This window comes from Triturus cristatus, chromosome 6 (assembly GCF_964204655.1).
Source record: "Triturus cristatus chromosome 6, aTriCri1.1, whole genome shotgun sequence".
Taxonomy (NCBI): domain Eukaryota; kingdom Metazoa; phylum Chordata; class Amphibia; order Caudata; family Salamandridae; genus Triturus; species Triturus cristatus.
In genome coordinates, this window is record NC_140589.1 from 157,257,623 (window position 1) to 157,279,932 (window position 22,310).

The 22,310-nt window shown below is 45.3% G+C and overlaps 1 protein-coding gene across 1 annotated transcript in view; it reads right to left on the bottom strand.

Moving 5' to 3' along the window:
- Positions 1-19,225, bottom strand: part of PARP1 (poly(ADP-ribose) polymerase 1) — a 331,612-nt gene extending 312,387 nt beyond the window's left edge. The window contains exon 1 of the mRNA XM_085610418.1: positions 18,971-19,225. Coding sequence (XP_085466544.1) covers positions 18,971-19,093 — 123 coding nt within the window. The 5' untranslated portion in view covers positions 19,094-19,225. The remainder of the gene's footprint in view (positions 1-18,970) is intronic.
- Positions 19,226-22,310: the final 3,085 nt, after the last annotated feature.

A 22,310-nucleotide genomic window follows, 5' to 3' on the forward strand; every position in this document is an offset into this window, starting at 1 on the left:
AAAGAAGAGGAAAACTGGAGTAGGTTTCGATAGGGAGAGTCGTATTCCCCAAATCAGAAAAGAAAGGCCGTGTAAGATTATCTGCCTGGAGGGCTGTGTAAATATTTAAGATTTTGGTGTGGAAAAAGGAAGAAATCTGATCACAAAGCTCTTGTGAAGGAGCTATGGGGTCTGGGTGGTGGATAAGGGATAAGGTGTCCACAATTTTAAACAGGTCTCCAGAGGAAGTAAGAGAGGAAGTGAGGTTGGAGAAGTAAGATTGCTTTTCAACCAGCACCGCCGCTTTATAGTTCTTAAGGAGATTTCTGTGTTTGGTCCGGCCTTCAGCATCGGGCTGGGTTCTCCAGAGCCTTTCTTGCCTCCTACACGCCTGCCTCTGAGTTCTAAGGGAGTCAGAGTACCAAGGTGCCGAGGGACGTTTCCTGGCGCTATATACTGATTTGAGGGGGGCCAGGATGTCCACAGCCTTTGCGATAGTATTCGCAAGATCCCGTGCTTAACAGTCAATATCCTGTGAGGGAAGAGGCTTAAAGTTGGCAATAAGGGGACCCAAAGATTGATCAGTCAGGCCCCGGAAATTTCTCTTCTGCACCCAGCAGTTTGTATCTTTCCTAAGGGCGAGAGAGGCACAGGGAGTGAATTCCATGGAGACTGCATAGTGATCGGACCAGGAAAGGGGAAAGAGTGGACCCAGCTCCAGCCTAGGGTCATTCGTAAAGACTCCATCTAACGTATGACCGGCAATATGGGTGGGAGATAACACCCTTTGAAATAGATTGAGGGAGGCCAGTAGATCCACAAGGGATAGCGTATCACTGAAATTACTATTTTCAAAATTAAAATTAAAATCCCCGAGAATAGTAAAGGAGGGTCTATTTAAAAAAGGCTCTATGACTTCCAAAAGATCGGGGCAAAACGAGGATCTGGGACCTGGAGGTCTGTAAATAAGAATACCAGAAACATTTTCTAGGGGAGAGGAACTAAGGGAGAAAAACATGACCTGAAAAGAATCATGGGGAGAGGAAAGAAACTCCATACGGCAGGTAAAAGCGTTCTTATGTATTATGCCAATTCCGCCCCCTTTACGGCCCTCTCTATCCTGTCTTACCATGGTGTAACCGTCAGGGAGAGCATTTAGCAAATCAGGGCCTGCAGAGTCCGAGCCCCACGTTTCAGTTACAAAGACCCAAGAGGGTTTCCTTTGAGATACAAAGTCTCTGAAGGCTACATTGTTTTTGACCAGGGAACGGGCGTTGATGAGAAAGCCTAATTCCTTCGAGGGGAGTGGGGGCTCTTGTGTCCCTCTTTTCGTGCGGAAATTAGTAACAGGGACCGGGGGGGGGGCTGTCCCCGACTCCTTCAGACATCTGCAGTGCACACCACGACGCAGCTGCCCAGGAATGACTTTGTGATGACATTTTAACAAGGGGGGGTCTGAGAGAGTTGAGAGTGCTCATTGAATACAACCGGGTACAGGATGGGGAGCAAGAACGCCGGACAGCATCCCTGGCCCCTAGCGCCTCCTTTGCGCCTCCTTTGCGCAGACGGGCAGGACTCTGGCATGACTCCGGCCTGAGTCCGCGCTGCGTGTCCGCTGTGCGGAGAAGACGTCATCCCCTTTTAAAGAAGACTAGAGCGCGTCTGCGCGCTACAATACCACCAATATGGCCGCCAAAGCCAGTGGCATTGCTAAGCACTGTCAGTGAGCTGAGCTTCGGCAACGTGATGGTTCTAAAAAAGATGACGCGGGCATATATGCAGGTAAGGATGGGCATGGTGGTATGCAGTAATGATGCCTGCTAGACAGGTGATCTTCACTAACAAGAAGGCCAATGACTCCCAAGGACCAAATTTGCAAATACCCATCGACATTTTAAGAGCCACCCATCTTAGGTGAGTAGAAATGAAAAAATATCAGCATATAACAACATTTGTATTCCTCACATAAGAGAAAAAAGTACCTTTTTACCATTGCTGAAGTAATGTGCAGTCTGCTTGGTTACACTTTGAGGACCAACTTACTAAACGACCATCACTTGGACAACCTCCTCTTACGCACCATCCACTTACACTGAGCTACAGGTGCACTCTGAATCCTCCACCAGCCTCAGTCCCCACTTCTACCCCAGGGAGACTGCCTCATTCTCAGTCAGAGTTGCTCTCAAAAGCACCTCCAGCAAGCAGCCCCTCCATCACTCACGCTTAGAAGCTAAACTTCCCCTTTCACGGAACACACAACTGCACCTATTATCCTCAAACACAATAGTCCCATCACCAAATCCCCTCACCCACAATAACTATTTCCCAATAATCATCAATATTTCCACATATCAAATAAAATACCTTGCGAAATGTGAAACTTTCAAACACTTTGTGCCTTCCTGTTAAGAGCAACTCACCTTTCTCATCGACTGACTGGAATTGTATTTTTGAACTTTTTTGGTTCATGTAGTATTACTGCATTTGAATAGTCCTTGGCTATTTTATATACTACATATGGCTATTTCAGTGAACTATATAGGAGGCATGTTTGAACACAAACTTCCAAATATTTAGGATCATACATACATAAGCACAAGAGTCAGAATTGCTCTGCCTGGCACGCAACTGGCTCACTATCCTCCAACCTTACGCACTTTTCAGTCTGCTTCCTGTAAGATTACGTTAAGTTTTAAGCACAGATGTTTTGCTAGAAAGAGACTAGCTAGGACTTTCTCCTTTGCCATTGACACAAACATTTCTTCACAGCATGCTAGCTCATGGTATGCCAGTGGCACAAAAGGATGTTGAGACGGGAATGCTTCCGGCATGGCTTTGCAAGCTGCACCCCTGCACTAAGTTACCCAACTGTGAGGTTCCACAGTAATCAAGATATTTTGTTCCCAGGGTGCACAACAATCATGCAAGCACGCGGAGGCCTGAAATGAATGAAAGTATTGAGATCTAGAGCAGGTCTCTGTCGGATAGAGAGACAAACTAAGTATATCGTCGGGACAGGAATTTCCCCTGCACGTACAAGGTGCCAGACAGAATGTGAAACTGACATCCTTACTTATATTGGCTCTGGCATCACGCTAAACTAGCTGCAAGTAGAGGCCTGGGACTGTCCTTGACAATGTGAGGTCCAGGACATGTCCTGTGACATGGAAGGGCACACAAAGCATGCCCTTTTCCAAGGCAATAGACTAATTTCCTTGCACTGGGTACATAACACTCGATTGGTGGTGGCAGCGTGCCGTGTTTTATTAAATTAACAGTGAGAGAACAGCTTACTGACCTCTTTTGTGTAAGGTCCTGCTGTTATGTAAAACTCAGAACCTTACGCTGATGTTTGGTGTAAAAGTTGGGTGTTTGTGTGAATGTGTAGAGCAAGTGCATTGTATCTGGTAGTAGGACTCTGCTTGTTGTACAAGTGAGTATTTCGCCACTGGGTCCATTCCGCGTGCCCTTGGTTTAGCATGGAACAAGATGGAGGGTGAGGATAGCTTCCTCAGACAAAAGAGAAAAGTATTACCTGAATTCCAGTGGTTTGACAGAAATAGGGCTACCTTTAGAAATCCCACGAGAGCCTTATTAGCAAACCCTGCTGATTATGTTTTCCTGAGCCCTGCCATTTGGTAGAGCATAGAGCTGGGTCTGGGACCACTATTTCTGTTGATCAAGATGAGGACGATTCTAGCCAGGGCCTGTCCTTTTGTCTGTCTCCTATTACTGCTTCAAGAAGATGGATGACAGCCAAGTTAAAAAAAACTCACACTTCATTATGCCTATCTTTTGGATACTCCTGCTTGGAATCAACCCCATTGCTACCTGCCTGGAAACAGATCACTTTACACAAAGGTTGCATTATGAGAGCGGAATGGAAATGTTCCATCAAAGGGAGCCACCTCAAACTGGTGTTGAAGCCTAAGACAGTGGATCCACAAGTCCCACCTGGAAATGTGTACAATGGTGGGATCCAAATTACCCCACTTTGTCTCAATTCCAAGCTCTTCATGACCAAGGGAGGAGTGTTCGCTCGAGTACTCAGAGGACTGCTGAGTGACCAGGGCTGGTGTCTGCATGACACTCAGTCTCCCAGGGGTGAGGAGACATCACCTGCTCTGAGAAACATGCGGAGGGTCTGCCAATGCGCCTATAGCCTACCTGCCTCCCCAGTAAGGGTAGGAGAGTGTCTGGCCCTGAAGAAGGAGAGACTATCAAGGAGAACGCCAGTGTGTTCCTCATGTTGTCCCTGCAATCTAAGATACCACCCGAGTGCTGATTCTGTATCCAGGGCCACATCTGCCAAAGACACACATCCACCCGCATTGGCCTCCAGGGTAGTAACTGCCAAAGACAAGCACAGTATGTATCAGTTTCAAAGGGCTAATATTGCTGAAAACAAGTGACCGTGTGCATGCGCCTCCAAGGGCCACAACTGCCAAAGACGAAGGCCCACTAGAGCAGGCCGAAGCTAGAGACCGTAAACAAGCTTAGGGCGCACGCTGCTCAGTGGCAATGATCAGGAAGGGGGCTAAACCGCCTCACACCCCAGCACTAAAACTCCAAAGTGTGAAAAAAATGACATTTACAAGCCCAATCAATGCACCAACGAATAGATAACGTTGTAATGAATCTGCACAAACAGAGATTCTGCCAAATGTGAAAGAAGTTAACTGTTTCCACATACTTGTAGGAGGCCAAAATACAAATGAACTGACTTTTAAGTCAGTCTTTGAGGTAACCACTAGTGATCGGCACCGGTGCTTAGTCTGTGCCTGAACCCATATCTTTCAAACACACAGAAGGTGATGGAAGAAATGCTTGCAATAAGCCTAACCGCTGGCAATCACTCGGGGTAGCATTCCATTCCATTGGTCTTTTGCCCACCAGGACTCCTGAGTTTGGACTTAATCACACACAAATCAGTCTCGACCTTGCTCCAATACGAACAGCCCAGCCTAAGCTGCCAGGCCAGTCCTTCCTGCGTAATACGCAGATCTTGCACCGGGAAGAAGCATAACAAACTGCAATGCAAGTGCACTAAAGCTAATTAACTTTTTCTATGGTTTGCTAAGCTTTTTTCTTAAGTGTTTCTTACTGGAAGTTCAGGAGCAACACCTAAGCTAGGAGTATCACTGAAAAAGCTTTCAAATCAAGCCATTCAATTAGATCATCTTCTGCAGAGCCAGTCACTATGTGGGGACCCAGCAGTGAACTCAGCTACAAAACGTGAAACCTAGGCCGGCTCTGAAATAATGAGAGGGCCGATTACAGACCTCAAACTTTTTATCTATAATGAAGCTTAATTTCAGGAAATACAGTAGCCTTCTAATGACTGCGGAGTTATCTCATGATAGAGGACACGTTGTCACGCAAGGTGACAGCAACATTACAGTTAACTTGAAGGAATGCATGATGAAGTTACTGGCAGTTGACTTGTGAAGGCAAGGAACAAATAATCTTCAGATAGGCAACGTTTCATATCTGTAGCTACAGAATTGATATTCAGATTGTTTTAAAAAACACTTAATTGGAGGGGATTGTCTTTTGTCTCTTATCCTGAAGTTTATAGTGAGCACATAAGTCTCCCAAATATGCCACCATTTCCCCCTCCAATCTTTTTCTGAACAGGGCCCTACATTTTTTGACATAATATCTCAGACAAGACAACCCAGTGCAGCAACTAGCTAAGTGGACTACGATCATAAGAAAAAACAGAGAGGCCTGCAGAGCTGCTCAAAGCCGCCCACTTACAGACAACCATAAACTACACACCTATTTCACAAATTAATTAATCCGTCACACTGCTAAACGCTGCGCTCCTTAACAAGTTAAAGTCACCTCAGTGGTTCTCTCGCACAACATGGAAATACTTCCCATAAAGGATCAACAAGCATTGGCATAGCCAATAGTTCTCGCCTTTGGGACCTTATAAGTGTTAAGTTATCCAGCACAATATCCTTGGTGCAACATCATCAACTGTTACATGGCTAAACACTTATAAGGCCCCAAAGGCGAGACCTATTGGCTTTGCCAATGCTTGTCATATTATGTTCTTTTGCAGAAAACACCAGAAAAGCTCGTCAATAGGATGTTTATGTATTTCTTTCATGTTTACTATTTGGCTCTGCACACAGTCACATGGTGTGTTCCAGTTTAGAAGGATTGCACCTGTGGGGATTTCGCTAGATTTAAAACAAGCAGTTTATCTCAATCACATTCTTGGTTGGTTTCACGGATGCCAATTGAAGCCCCAGACTTGGCGTCGAGACATGAAAGTTTAGATTTTACATCTGTGGCAACGTGAGTAAATGGTTAGGTTCACGATGGGCGTTTTGCACAACGGTTTTAGCTTGTATTTGACACAGTAGACAGCATTGTTTATTTGTCCCATAATACTTTTGTTGCACAACTGCATGCACAATTTGGTGCAACAGCACAAATGTTTTGGTTGTTTTTGGCATGCAACACACTGGTTTTGGAAGTGTTGCACAACACACGCCAAGGCTTGCATTTTCATACATGATTTACATATGATTTCATGGACGTTCTTGAAGATTCCCTACAATGTTGATGGGCTTATCATTACATTCCAGTCACTCCTGAAGGGCTTTAAGCCCAAAATGCTTTCGGTAGATTTCCATATAGTTGCCCAAGACGTACTGTGAATTTCCATTGTGCTACTGGATAAAGCTTGGATGGGCATGTCTTTTAGCATCTGAAGCTTGGAAACACATTTCCTCAGTTGTGAACTTGGAAAACTTCTTCAAAGTCATGGAATAAAATTGGAATATACATGGTTTACTTTGATCAAAATAGATGTTTGTTGACTTGCGCGACTCGCAGTGCAGCTTCAATGGTGCAAGACGATGCACCAACTACCCGGAAAATAAGAGTCAAACCGGAGCCCTACTCATAATTACAGTGAAATTACGAAAATGTCACACATAAGCAATCTCAAACCTTGGCAGCTATGAAGGCAGCGGGTGTTGAACTACATCCCATGCTTTACAACGGGCTTATATAATTGTTAACGCCGCATTTACGTGTTGATTCTACTCAAGAAACAACCCAAAACACCCAAAGAGCCTGGACAAATAATTATACTTAAAGAGTTGCAGAACTGCCTTCGGTTAACAGCGTTTTAAGAAATAAACGTTTTTGGTTAAAGTACTTTTTAAAACCCTAAAAAAAACTTCTACGATCGGATGAAAATGAAAGCTCAGACATTCATGCCAATTATCCGGATTTAGTTGGGAGACATCCCGATTTGAAATCAAAGCGTTCACATTTAGTTTTTTCCTCCACTGTACCGAGATATTTCAAGGGGCGTTTGCGCGTGCCCCAATACGTGGCCTTTACAGTGAAGGTCTCAAAAGCAAGGGACAGAACATAGAATAAACCACACAAGCATGAAAGGCTTATTTGCCGACTTTTAATCGCGAGTTGCTTATTTTCTAAACCTCTTAAAACAACAGGTTATTATTTGGCTGGTCTCTCAGATAGCGCGATAAAACCCGGCTCGTTTTCGCCTCCACCACTCTAGTACAAAACCTATTTATAAAAGTCAATCTTTAGAACGAGATACTGGGAGCTGAAATGGGAAAAAATACTTCCCGACTTCTTTTTAAAGACTAAAAACCCTCCAAGTGGTTGTAAATAAAAGGGAGGAAACGCATTACAAATGCAGTCTTCTTTGATCAAAAATACAAGACACCGACAAACTCTTCCGTGCAGTAGGGGAGGAGCGGGTGAGAGAGGGGGAAGAAAGCCGGCCATGTGAGGAAAGGAATGCTAGAAACCAGGATAGCAGCTGTGCGCGTGCACGACATCGCGAACGCAAGCTGGAGGCCTGAAAAAAGCCACTAGGTTAGCACTTCCAAAACCCGCTTACTAAAACTCTCGCCAGAGCAGCGCTATAAGCGCTGGCTCAGGCGAGACCTAAAAACGGGGTGCATCATGGTGCCCCATGTAGGCAAGTGCTTCTGCACCCTACACAGGTGTAGCACGCACTATAAAAATGCTGCAATACAATACTCTCCGAGTAAGTGTGAAAGTGTGTGATTGGTGCTCAGTGTTCTGTGCCGTAATAGGCCAGGTAACAGGAGAGCTGAGGTAAAATGCCCCAAGTACCTCTTTTGAGGTCCATTAGACCCTGCTTGCCCCAGGACCACTCAGGAAGGGTTCTGACAAAAGACATCTGGATAACACATTATTCCTTTAATCTAGCAGTCGGAAGGGGCGGGTTCTGAGGGGCACAATGTGCCCATACTTTTTTTATTTCTCAAAAACAGTTCCCCTACTTTTTGGGAAAAAGACAACCATCCCAGGATGGTTAATTCTTACAGTTGAAATGCTTCCGTTGAAGTCTATGGCAGGGACACTTGTGTGGTGAAACCGAGGGAGGAGCACACAGCTAAACAAGCCTTCCTGCCAGGGTGCCTGCTTACCTGAAAGAAATGTAAATGTGTGCAGCTGGTTACTCTGCAAATTTAAATGGTGGTTGGAATCTGGCATTTTGGCTTTGATTGATCAAATCACTTAAAACTTCATAATGACACAGATTTTTTTCTTTTTGAGTGGTATTGCAAGGGAGTTACCATCCAAGATTTTAAGTGTGTGCTTTTAAACGACAGTTATAAAAAGGTTGCACTACATACAGTCTGGGTATTACTAAAACCTATATTCTGGTTATACTATTTTATTTTTAACATTTTGTAGCAGCCTATCTTGTAATGTGTGTAATGCAAGCTTAAAATAATGAATTGCATATTCAGAGTGCTTACTGTCACAGACTGACCTTGTAGCACTAAACACACACAATCGCTATTCTCCACTGCACCGACCAGGTTTCAATTGTGTGGCTCTCAGGTTACACACATAGCCCTCTGCAATGCATTAACTAACAGAGGTTTCATAAAGTACGATAGACAATTTTCCACTGATTAATTTAACTTGCATTTATTTTTCATTTGAGCTATACGCTATTTTATATGCAGTTAGGGAACCTGAAGGTGAAGACCCAAAAAATTATTACAGAATATAAGGATCTTTGAGCCACGCCTTTGACCTGCCCCCATTCTCTCACCCCAGCCCCCATTTGACACAGCATCACTGTTACCACTCTTTTTTAGAGTCTAGCCTGCGAGTGCATGTGTCTCGCTAGTGAGACACTGTTGTATTCAGAGAGGGCTTGGAGCCCGCCCGCTGTTTACCATTTGTTGTCTTCATGTTACTCTCTGCTTTACCAGCTCTGTAATTGGCCAGTGCAGCTGAAACGACTCATCGATGCTTGCTGTGGAGTAGGGGGCAAGCACAGATTAATTCAAGTTAATCTATGCCCGTCCACTGCCCACAACATGATTGAGGTACTATTTCATGACCCCACTCTCCCACCCTGCTGCTCTATCCATAGAGCTTGCAAGCTTTTCAAATCGCCCTCCCACACGCTGCATTAGAGGCAAGTAATTTTGAGTCAACACCACAATATGTCGGAGGTGCCCATTTTAAGTACTAGAGCTTTGTTAAAATGTCATCATTTGGACAGGACAAAATGCTGAAAGGAGGAGGCGCGCTCTATTGTCTGACTCTGATATAAGAGTTTAATCTTGGATTTCTCCATACACCAAACTTCCGCATCTTGAAAGGTTTGTTAACTCCCTCTGTGATTCCGCTCTTCTAGCTGTACATATCGGGACAGCTTGGAATGTGAGTTTGAAGCCCAGTGTACATATAAAACGATATGTGTTTGTACTTTCCGATGATTATGTGAAACTATATAAACGTTGGCTAAGAAGACCCTCTCTTTTCTGCATAGTGCTTACAAGCTGGTGATGCATTCAGTGGGCTGAACATCTGCTGTGAAGACCTATGTCTGTGACTTCCTGCTCAAAGGTTACAATCACACGGGGCCAGCGCCATCTTTCGTCCTTAACATGAATAGCACGGAGTGGGTTATAAATACACTTATAAAAGATTTAAAAAATCAACTGCTGCAAATTTTGTTTGGGGCGAGTACTACATAAAAGGTCATGCTATTCGCACACTGCCCAGCACAGTAACATGAATGCATTGCCAACTGCACACCACATGCATAACCTCAAGGGCACGCATCAGGCACAACATTGCACACAGGTCCAATACAGCACAGACAGGCCACATATTTGAGAAGTAGGAGAGTGCGGACAACAGCTATGCACACGAACATATTGTAGTGTAGTTGCTATATCCCTGATAGGCTCTGCGCATTGGTATAATATACACTATAGTTTTGACATAGGACTGAGGTCAGTATGTCTCTATCGAGTACATTAAACTTAATTACTTGTGTGTGCCAGCTAACTCAGAGGTCACTAGAAACTTCTTGAATATACAAGAAGGGATTAGTTTCTGAGAACCGCATAAACATGACAACTTTGTTTCCCATAGAATCGTGGAAACAATAGATAACAGTTTCACTCAGTCAATTGTGCATGCTTTGTTTCTACAGAGTTACACAGAAATAGATAGACGGCATTTCAACAAAAAGGGTTTATTGAACAGTCTTATTTCTTGTGCAAGAGATATGAACTGCTACAATCGTAAGACAGGATGCGGAGTACAATACGTACATAGTTAGCAGTAAGATAAAATAATACTGCAATAGCATGGTTTGTAGCTATGACATATATTCATAAAATACACACATATATAACACAGACTAAAATGTGGATACTCATCTGATGCTTCTAAATAGTTCTACCGCAGTGTACCTAACCTAAGTGTAGTACGAGGTAAGAAGTAGGTGCTGTTTTCTAAAGTATAGCTAGTTATAGTTTTGCCAAGAGTTGCCAAACATTTCTCTAAGTTCTAGTCTGCTCCATATCTTAGAATGTGTGAGGTTGGAATCTCTTTCCTTGACTCGATATCTAACACCTCGTAAGGGGAGTCAGAAACACTAGAGCTGCATTCTCTGTGAGGAGGATGACAGCGTCTGGTCAGTGCATCAGGTGGGAACTCGATCACCTTCCGAACTTGCTGTGGCGAACTGCAAGTAGGCTGGCGAACTGGACCGTAACGGAACCGTGGTTTGCTAGGGCAAGTGCAGGTATATTTATACCTTGAAGGGGTTTAGGAATGCCTGTATTGACGTAAGTCGGGCATCGGAACGTCATGAAAACCCCTAAGGAATAGATGTTCATGCATAATAAATGAGTTCTTTGAGAAATCAATATCCAAGTAAGGGAAATTCCTAAAGGCTTAAGAGTCTGGTTTTCCAAGAACTCATTGTGACGTGGATTGACGGATGTAGGAGACCATGCCTGTATTTAGTTAGCATGGATAATGCCTAAATAAGGGCTGGATTTTCTATGCCTAAATACGGGCAATATGAATTGTACCTATATAAGGGCATAAATCGGGAAACCTATATACGGAATCTAAATCTACACACAACAATATGCACAGCACGTTTGTTACAAGAACACACATTAAGACAGAACTTTGAACACCTCCTAAACCTAGGATGGAATTCTAGAGCACTTGTTGCCACCAGCTACCCACCACACAGACAGCTGGCAGGCAGCAATGACTAGTACCAGTTGAGGGAATACATAATGTGGTAGAGGAAGCTGTCTGACCACGCCAACCTTCAGACACCACCACAAGCCTGTCTAATACTGCTGTGTGGCTAAGAATCTGCACATCCCGGCTACAAACACCCGCCAACCCAGTCCAACTACAAACAGCAAAGCCCTTCACCTCCCCAAATGCACATCACAGAGTACAAAGATGTGCAGCAGGCGTAAACTCATTTCACTTTTACATCGACAACACAAAAATGAATGACCTAGAAATGCCTAAACAGTCACATACAGTCAAGTAAGGTAAATCCCAGAAGCGTATGAAAATGTTATCCGGACGAAAAAGCGCTTCAGTGCCATAACCTAATTGCAGAAGGCCCCATACAACTGCTTATAACATAACGTAGGTTACGGGGTGAACACGCACAGTAGAATCCTGAAAAATGATTGAGGGACACTGCGACACCATACAACTGCATGGACACAGCCCAAGTGACCCAGGCACTGGAGCAGATGTCCATTGTGTCACAGATTCTGGGAAAGAGGTACTTAAGTGCTACAAGAAAAGCAGCAGTGTGTCACGGATTCACTAATATTAGCATGACAGTCATACTCCACTAATAAAATGTCCCCCTTTGCATTTCTCAATTAATTTCCATCTATGTACATTACTCTCACCTTCAGCAGGCCCCACCGCTACTTACTCTTACAATCTTCCCCTTTCTCAGTTGAACTTTCCCCCAAGCCCTCAGAGAACCACCATCACGGACACCTGTTGGGACGGGGAAACTTTTGCTTGTCTCTGGGGAGCGTGTAGGAAGCTGGCTCTGTATATGGTATGCCTCTAGGTGATTATACCATGCACAGCGTCCAGGGGTTCCCCCAGAGCTCAATGTAAAACCCTAAGTGCTCCATTGGTGGTAGTGTGGGCTTACAGCCTTAGGCCTAACATAGAAGAGTGGAAGACATTTATTGCACAACATCAACCAATAACTGACAACTCAAAAAGGAGATCCACACCAATTTTAGAATAACAAGCTTTGTTTGTACTTTATTTTAAGACCAAGATCTTCACAAAAAGAACATTTTCAAATAAAAATACTTTTCACTTTCAAAAGTTGCCACTGATATTTCTCAACAGTCAATGCTATCCTATAGAGGAAAACAATAATGCGGTTAAAGAGGTAAGTACACAACTTACAGTTCAAGTCTTCGGGATCAAAGGTCAGCAAGGGTCAAAGGTCAGGCGAGTACCAAACTGGGCCACCAATGGCACAGGGGTGGCCGAGTGCAGAAGTCAAAATCTGAGTTCGCCCAATGAGTTTCAATGGAGACAGGGGGTGCTCGAAGTCACACTGCCTGCAGGTAGGTAAATCAATTGCAGGGGCCAAGCTTTGGAGGTTAAAGCAAGCACAGGTGGGGGGCCACAAAGCAGCACCCAACATACACCAGCAGTAGCACCGGGACGGCCGATTGCAGGGTGCAAATTTGACGTCGGGCACCCAATGCTCTTCAATGGAGACTTAGCTTTCAAACAGGCTGCAAGCATCGCACCAGAGGTTGCAGGAGGGAGACCAATGATAGCAGAGGTAAGTAGAGCCCCAGGAGGTTGTTGTAGCACTGTTGGTTGTGCTCATCAAGGCCCAGGGGTTTTTGATGTGTGGGTGCCTTTAGACGGAGTCTTCTTATCGGAGCCGGTCCAGGACTGGGAAAGCCTCTGGATTCAGGCGTCGTCGTAGAGTCCTGGAGGGGTAAGCCAATGCTGGACTTGAGGTAAGGATAGCTGGGAAACCTGCTCTGGGACAGTGGGCCACCTGGACACAGGCTGTAGGGGTCGGATGCAGAGTGGACTCGCGGATCCGGAGGGCACTGGAGTCCTTTGTGTTGGATTCTTGAGGACAGAACCACTGTCCTCTGGAGTGCTGGTCTTTTTCATAGTTCAGGCAGTCTTCCTCTGGTTTCTGGAAGTCACTGGCTGCAGGACGGGCGTCGTCTTCTCGTGGGGTCTTTGAAGCTGGAGACAGGCTGGCAGGGCTGGGACCAAGTCAGTTGTCGTCTTCAGACTTCGCTGCATGGGTCTTCTTAGGTCAAAGGTAACTCATTTTAAGGTTTGAGGGAGCCTCCTAAATACTAAATTTAGGGAGTAGTAGTTAGGGCCAATGGGCACCTTACCTGGGGTGACTACACCCTCAATTATGCCACCCACCTGTGGAAGAGGGTAAAGAACCAGCCCTGATTGGAGGAGTGCCCTCATCTTCAAGATGGCAGGGACTGAAAAGTGTGCTTAACTTCGCCTCCTCCACCTGAGGGGTGGTATTGGCAAAGGTGGGCACACCTCCTAGTCTTTCTACGTTTTCCCGTCCAAAGAGGGGGTGTAAACCGGGGGATGCCATCTGTTGCTAGCAGCAGATTCTGGGGGTCGCATTTCAAAGACGGCCATTGAAACTACCCATTTAAGGACTGGGACCATTCTGGGGGAGGAAATGTAACACCTTCCCCCAAGATGTGCATTGTTTCTGGTCCCAAAAAGCATTGGCTCTCCACCAAGGGGTCCAGAAACATGTCTGTGTGTGGCAGGCTGCCTAAAGCCAGTCAGTGACCACACCAGGGTTGGTAGGCTTTATGGGGCACCTCTGAGGTGCCCTCTAGGTACATGGTGTAACAAATCTCACACTGGCATCAGTGTGGATTTATTACAAGGAGTTGCTTGGTACCAAACACTCCCGGTTTCAGTGAAGCCATCATGCTGCTGGGGAACTCGAGTTATCGAGTTTCCAGGCCATGTACTCCTTATGGCTTCCCTGTCACTTACAATATTTAGGAATTGACTTAAGTACTGTAGGGGCATATCTACTCATGAAGATACGCCCTCACCTGTGGTATATTGCACTCTGCCATAGGGCTGTAAGGCCTGCTAGAAGGGTGACCTACCTATACCTTTATGCAGTGCTGGCTGGCATAGCACCCAGGCAGGGTACCAGGACAACTGGTTTTTTTTCACCTTACAGGAGCATGCAAGCTGCAAGGGCAGTGGCGTGGTCGTAGTGAGGGGGTCCCAGGTGTACACTCTTCAGCTCCCAGGGCCTAGGTACCCAGGATACCACTTACTAGGGACTTACAGGGGGCAGAAGCAACATTTGGGGATATGTTTTTATGGAAGAAGCACTGGCACAGGGGACCTGATTGGCAAAGACCCTTGTGCACTACAGTCAAAACCATGTCAAAATAGGCACTTTCTCACAGCATACATCCCCTGCCTTATGCTGGTCTCCAGGCAAGTCACTTACAAATAAATGTATGTTTTCTAGATGCCTACCTCAGTGAACATGACAATCATGAATGTCCACTGAGGGTCTCCCTATTTACATGGATTGAGACGCTAGTACTTGGCTCCAAGGGCGACATGCATAGTGCACCCCTATTTAACAAAGAGTGGATACTGCCCTCTCTACCCAGGCTGTGGTAGACAAAGAGTGGTGCCCGCAATACATCTATAGTCAGGAATACCTGTATCTTAGGAAGGAAGTGCTACTAGCCACCCTCCTGATCAAGTCTGTGCAGTCTCCCTTGCCTGTGGTCCTGTTGCCTTTGTGTACCTGAGGTGTATATTTGAGAGTTAGTTGGTTCCCAAGGAGAGGATGATGAGTTGAGCCACTATGTTTAATGTGAACCGAGCTGGTCTGCTTGACATTCCAGCTCCCCCGTCCCCTCCCTATTCCTTGGGGAAGTTTGGTAGGCTGCGGGTAGACACTTGCTCCAATCTGTGTTTAGCTCCACTAACTCTGCTAGGAGGGACCATTCTCCACCTTTCTGTTGGGTGATGGTCAGGCCTCCTGGTCTTGAGTTAATAAAAATTTCTCTCTGGGAAATAGCTTAGGCTTATATTAAGAACCTGTCCGGGGAAGACAGTAAGTCACCCTTTGCATGCTTTGGACATGCAGTGAACATGCCATAAATGTGCTTCAAAATTGGAGAGGCACCCAGGATTCAAAAGTAGCAGACCCTCTGATTGGATCAGCCTGTTAATTAGAGGTGATAAAAGTCTGGCCCTAGCAGTCAGTTATGGTTCAATACTGGGCTACGGTTCTATCAAGTTGGTCCACAATGTAGCCAGGCGCGGCCTGTGGTGTGAAGGCGGGAAAATAAGCTTGCTCACCACATCTGCAAGCCTCTTGGTAGGAATTGAACTTGAGAGAGTTTTCTCTGTGACGGATGGATTATGCTGCGCAGGAATTTCCCAGTTTGACGAGGAGCAAGGGCATCTGTCAGCAGCCTCAATGCAGAGAACCAGCTGTTGTGTGAGGCTTTTGGAGTGGACTCATGGAACACAAGGAAATTGCAGAGAGCTGCTCAAGATAAGGAAGCTTGCAGCACATCAACAGAGAAAAAGTGAAACAGGGAAACTTGATCCCAGTCCTTGAAGAGGATATCCCTTTGCCAAGACCCTTCCCCTGTGTGTGAGGTACTTCCAGTTACAATCTGTAGCTGGTGAAGTGTCCTGTGATAAAGGCACCCACCTTTCTGTTTGTGACATCTGGGGATATCAGGGTGTACTAGGACTGTCCTCCTACAGTTTGCCAGTGGCTACTGGACTAGTGGGACTCCAGTAAAGTCTGTCAAGACATCAGGCACCTGTGAACAGATGCCGGATGCGACTAGAGCGGTGTCACCGCTAAGGTCGGGAGGGGACTTCTGTTGCTTTGGATAGCGAGTTAGTGGGCTGATCAAGAACATTTGACTTCACATCATATGCTGAAACTACATCATTTCAATGCAAGGATTGGTAACATGGCAATAGCGAATGAGAGTAACCCTGTGCAATATAGTCTGTAAAATGCAATGCTAATTGTGTGTCTACCTGTTAACTGTGTTTTTAGAACGCTTAGCTGTTTAGGGTCGGAACTGTGGCCCAGAAGGTTGTAGAGAGATCTGGTTTTCACTGTTTTTTCTAGTTCAATGTGTAGCATATTTCTTGTGTGTATTAAAGTACTTTTCTTTTCAAAAAGTAAAGCACTGACTGGACATTGATTTTATCAGCTGTTAGTACTGTGCCCACTGTATTCTGAATGTCTACACCCATCTCAACCCCTTGAGTAACCCTTGAATTGCTCTGTCTCGCTACCCTGAGAGAGTCAAGTGCGAGGTGTACTTGGTTATCCAGGTTTGGGTGCACTAGTATGGAGGTCCCAGTACACCAGCAGGGAACACTCAAGTTGATGCGATTGGAGCATAGTGACCCTTGAGTGCCCTGGGCCCAGGAAACCAGGTCTAAGAACACCATTGTGAGAACAACTGGGGCACCTACTGATGGTCAAAGCTGAGAGGTCAAGAACGGAATGGGCATGAAATCTAAGCTACCCAATCAGCCTCCTGACACTATCTGATCACCTCAGTGGACAGCATGGAAAGGTCATATTCCACTGAGGGGCCACAGAACCCACATTTCTCATGCTTACACCAAAGACCAAACCTATACCCTGAATTCTCCTAAATGCCCATAAGCCATTCACTTTGGGTATAAACGTCGCCAGTCCCTTGCTGCAGATGAAATCTTGAGAACATTTGAATACTAATGTTACATGTGTGTGCTGTCAGCTTACCCTACACCACTCTACTCTGCATCACTACTCTACGCCACTGTACTACACCATTCTAATCTACTCTGCATTTCACACCACTGCACTCTACGCCACTCCCACTCTACACCGCTGCACTCTATACTACACGACTCCACATCACTCTACTCTGAAACAATCTAATCTGCGCCACTGCAATCTACGCCACTCTACTACACTGCACTCTAAGCCACTGCAATCTACACCAATGCACTCAAAACCAATGTATCCTATGCCACTGCACTCTACGCCAATCTACTCTGCACCACTGAACTTTACTCCAGTTCACTCTACGATACTCCACTCTATGATGCTCTACTCAAACTCTGCTCCACTCAACACTCTACTCCACTCAACACTCTACTCCACTCAACACTCTACTCCACTCAACACTCTACTCCACTCAACTCCACTCAACACTCTACTCCACTCAACACTCTATGACAATACTCCACTCTAAGCAACTCCCTCTGTGACACTCCATGCCACTTTAGTCCACTCCATTCTACGACACACTACTCCACTCTACTGTACTCCTCTCCACTCAACTGGACAACACATCTCCAATCTATTCCGCTGTATGCCATTCCACTCTACTACACTACTCCACTCTATGACAACCTACTCCGCTCTATAACACTCTATGCAACACCCCCTATGCCACGCAACTCTATTCCACTATATGCCATTCCAGTTTACTACACTACTCGGCTTAATGACAATCAGTCTACTCAATGACAATCAATCTACTCAATGACAGACAATCAATCGATTAAATGACATTCTTATGACGCTCTATGATAATCTACCGTGACAATCTACTCCGCTTTACAACACTGTACGCAAGACCCTCTACGCCATTCTTCTCCACTCTATGCCTCTCAACTCTACGACACTCTACACCCCTCCATGACACTCCACACCACTCCATAACACCCCACTCTACTCTTCTTTCCATGGCACTAGCCTGGACCCTACTAACTTTTAGCCCCACTGGTGTTACACCATGGCTAAAACATATTAGCAAAGCCAATAGATTTTGCATAGGCACGACATATTGGCTTTGGCAATGCTTGTCTTAATACGCTTAGACCGCTGGTTTAATCACAGTTAAGATGTTGCTTTAAATTCAATTGTAACTAACTCCCTATCTACATGTCTCAAGACCCCCAGCACGCTGCCTTGCAGGTCCCACGTTAGCACAATAAACCCAACCGATTTCATCTAAGGACATGATCCTCCCAGGGCATAAACCCAAGCTGCAGAAATGCAAAAAGTCCTTGGCTAGCTCCCAAAATTAGCAGGATCTCCTACTGCCAAATCCTAGATATGTGCAAGCAGGAATGAGTGAGAAAATTGCAGGGTGGGGGTGAGAAACGCGCGAGGTTGGGCGCAGAATACTGGCAGTTACAGTTAAAAGGGTCGGTTAACAATCACGTTCCAAGGGGTGCCGTTTGCAAAATCCACTAGGATTTTAAAGTATAGTAATTGTGCCTTTTCCCTCTGCGCCCGTCTCGTCGCCTCTATAAGGCGATCTGAATAAATACCCTCGTGCCCCAACCCCTCTGAAAATCACAGGCCACGGTCCCTAAAACCCTCGCCTTCATACCTGTATTTTACCTCCTCTCTTCGACCCCTAGAAAGTCACAAAATACGCACCCTGTCGATTACCACAGGCCCTCCTATTCATAGCTACACCCCCCACCCGATCTGCCTACCCCCCCATCACACACAACGATAGCTGTAACAATGCATTGGCTTAGGGGGCTATGCCCCGCCGCCAGGGAAGCACATCTATCCCCACCATACCTGCACCATGATGGCCAGCCGCAGGGACTCCTTGGCGATGTTGTCGGAACATTTCTTGCAGGAGGCGCGGCCGCTCTTTGCGTACTCGGCCCGGTAGAGTTTGTCTGCGGGGGCGTCGGCCATGGTCGGACAGAAGATGCAGTGGACACCAGCCAAAACAACACCGGTCCGCAGCAGCACACGCAGTCCGCACGGCGTGCAAGAGCCCGCCACACACAACCACAGGCACGACCACACGATACCAGAGCCAGGCCCTCTGTTACATCGACAATCTACCAGTCTGGCCTGGCTCCCTACAGGCAAGCATTCCAATGCAAACACGTGCTTGTCGCGTGGGACACAAGAGAGCACGCGACAGAAAGCTAGACCGGCTACGATTTTTCAAACCAGTCATGTGGCTGCCATTTAAAGTGTGTAGTGGGCGCCCTTTACTATAACAGAAGGTATAAGCAAAACGAAAATAGCATTGGCAATGCTAATAGATCTGGTTTTAAGGAATTTTGAATGGTACTGTGAAGTATTACATAAAGATAGCATGAGGATGGATATATGTGTGAGGCAGGGCTTTAAGTGGGATGAAAATATTGGGGGGTCTCTCAGAGGGGCGTGGCCAATGTAATTAAGGGTGTAGCTTAAAAACAGGTAAGCTAAAAATCTGTGCTTAGTATAGTGAGCCGCCTGACTTGTATTTTGCTGTTTCTATCATTGCATCCAGATATATGATACAACAAGTAATATCATACCCACAACAAGCCAGGACTATTGGCTTTGTAAATGGTTTTTAGTTGCATAAGATAAATAAGCAGCAACTATGGCTTGTATATAATATTGAAAAAGCTTCCACTTAAAGCCTGGTGACACTGCCACAACGTTGCGGTTTCAAAAACAGTAAGGAAATCCAGAGAGAAAATGACTCTCTTTAATGGATTTCCCTTCCCCTACAAGGCTCACCTGGCATGACGTCATGCCGTAACTTCTCCACTAGTGATAAGTGAGCAGTGTGAGCACGCGCACATCAATGTGCCTGCTGTCACTGCAGTCTGGAACAAGCCTTTGCAATGCAATAGGTCTCGCATTGACGCGAGTTTGAGCTATTGACACTGCAAATAACAATGCTTTTTCTTTTTGTTTTCTTTTTAGAAACATAAATTAAAGGCATTGTTATTTACAATGCCAATAGCTTAAACTCGCGTAACTGCGAGACCTATTGCATTGCAAATGCTTATTTAATGTCCTAGCCTGCACAAAAATTAGGAAAATATCTTAAAGTGTGTATTTTTTCTTCTCATCCGTACATACAACTTAATTATCTAAATAAACTACTTTAAAATGTGTTTTCGATCTGCCTTGTCTGACCCATGATTAAAGTATAAGAAGGCAGGAGGGCCGTGTTAAAAATGAAAAACAAGAACTTTATTTAAAGTTTAAAGTTAGGCATTTCGGAAACTTAAAAGTTGATAAATGTCCGGCATGTTTCTCTGGAAAAGGTGGCATCCTAACAGCACTGGGTGTGAAATCTTTGAGCATAAGCGTCTTTTAAACTTTAATTCCACATTCCAAGTTCTCTATGAACCAGTCTAATAAGTGCTGCAGGGTATTTGGTCTTTGATTAGCATATTTAATGTCCTAGCCTGCACAAAAATTAGGAAAATATCTTAAAGTGTGTATTTTTTCTTCTTATCCGTACATACAACTTAATTATCTAAATAAACTACTTTAAAATGTGTTTTCGATCTGCCTTGTCTGACCCATGATTAAAGTATAAGAAGGCAGGCGGGCCATGTTAAAAATGAAAAACAAGAACTTTATTTAAAGTTTAAAGTTAGGCATTTCGGAAACTTAAAAGTTGATAAATGTCCGGCATGTTTCTCTGGAAAAGGTGGCATCCTAACAGCACTGGGTGTGAAATCTTTGAGCATAAGCGTCTTTTAAACTTTAATTCCACATTCCAAGTTCTCTATGAACCAGTCTAATAAGTGCTGCAGGGTATTTGGTCTTTGATTAGCATCGCCAGAGCAACGGCGCAAAAAGCAAGTTCAAGCAGAAACGAGGCAGACCGGACAGGATCCTTACAGTGAGAGGCTCGTTTGGATCATTCCCTTCATTACGATCTCAAGTTTGTGAACTGTGTCAGTGATTCGGGAAGCACACCTCCCCACCCCCTGGGCCCAGCGTGCACAGGAGGATAAGACACTAAGGAACAAGTGCAAGGGGCGCAGCATCCTCTTCAAAAACAGGCAAAGTAGGTAGCGCCCCCAGCGGGCCCCTGCAGAAGGAGCACCGTGGATCTGACTGAACTCTGAACATACGAAGTGAAGCGCTTGGTTGGTTTGCGTGGAGCGCTCTTCACGTTCGGACTCAAGCCACTGCGAGCAAACATAGGTAGCATGAGGGGAGGAGAGCATTGCCCCCGAGCCGGCCGGAGCCGTACACGTGCACATCACATCGCCTGTCCGGGCGGCGGGTGCGTGCACATCTCCTGTCACCTTCGCTAGCAAAATCAACGACAATAGATCTCGCCAAGGCGAGCAGCGCATATGCTGCGTCGCTAGGCGAGACCTAAAAAACAGACCGCCTGTGACAGGGCACAAAACAGAGCCCGATAGAGACCCGTTTCAAGGCCTCCTTTAAAAAACTGCCGGTGCTGCGCACCGGTGAGACCTGGCCCACTTAAAGCACTGGTGTGAGGAATTAAAGAACTGTAGAATAATAGTGTAGGTTAAAAGGTCAGGTATTTAGGAGCATACATAGAAAAACATGAGAGCCAGATTTGCTCTGCATGGCACAAACTTAGCTTACCCTGGTCCATCCTTACCCCTTTTCAGTCTTATTCTGCAAGATTACGTTAAGTTAGATGCTGAGATGTTCTGTGGAAAGATACACCAGCGGTAATTACAGGACTTTAAGTGCATGAAAAAATTGTGGGGGTTCTAAAAGGGTCGTGGCCTATGTAATTAAGGTCATTGCTGCTTAAACAGGTAAACCATTTTGGTTTCTCTCTGAGCTTTCTGTGATTTCATCCAGATATATAATAAATGTCATACACTGAAAAACCAGCCAGTGCTTTTGCCTTGGTCAATAGTTGTTAGCTGTTTAGGATATCTGAGTAACAACAATGATTTTGTTGTAAATAATTAATATTGAAAATATGTAAATTCTGAAATTGTGAGACTGTGAATTAAACATTACTGAGGTCTGTGTAAGGGTAGTAGTCTACAGACTGTCTCAATAACGCCCATTATGTTCACTCTGTGTTAGACATGTTCGCCCTTTTTCTCTCCGCATCTTATCTATTTACATATCTTTGGTACTCTCTTTTCACTCTCCCCTGAATGCACTT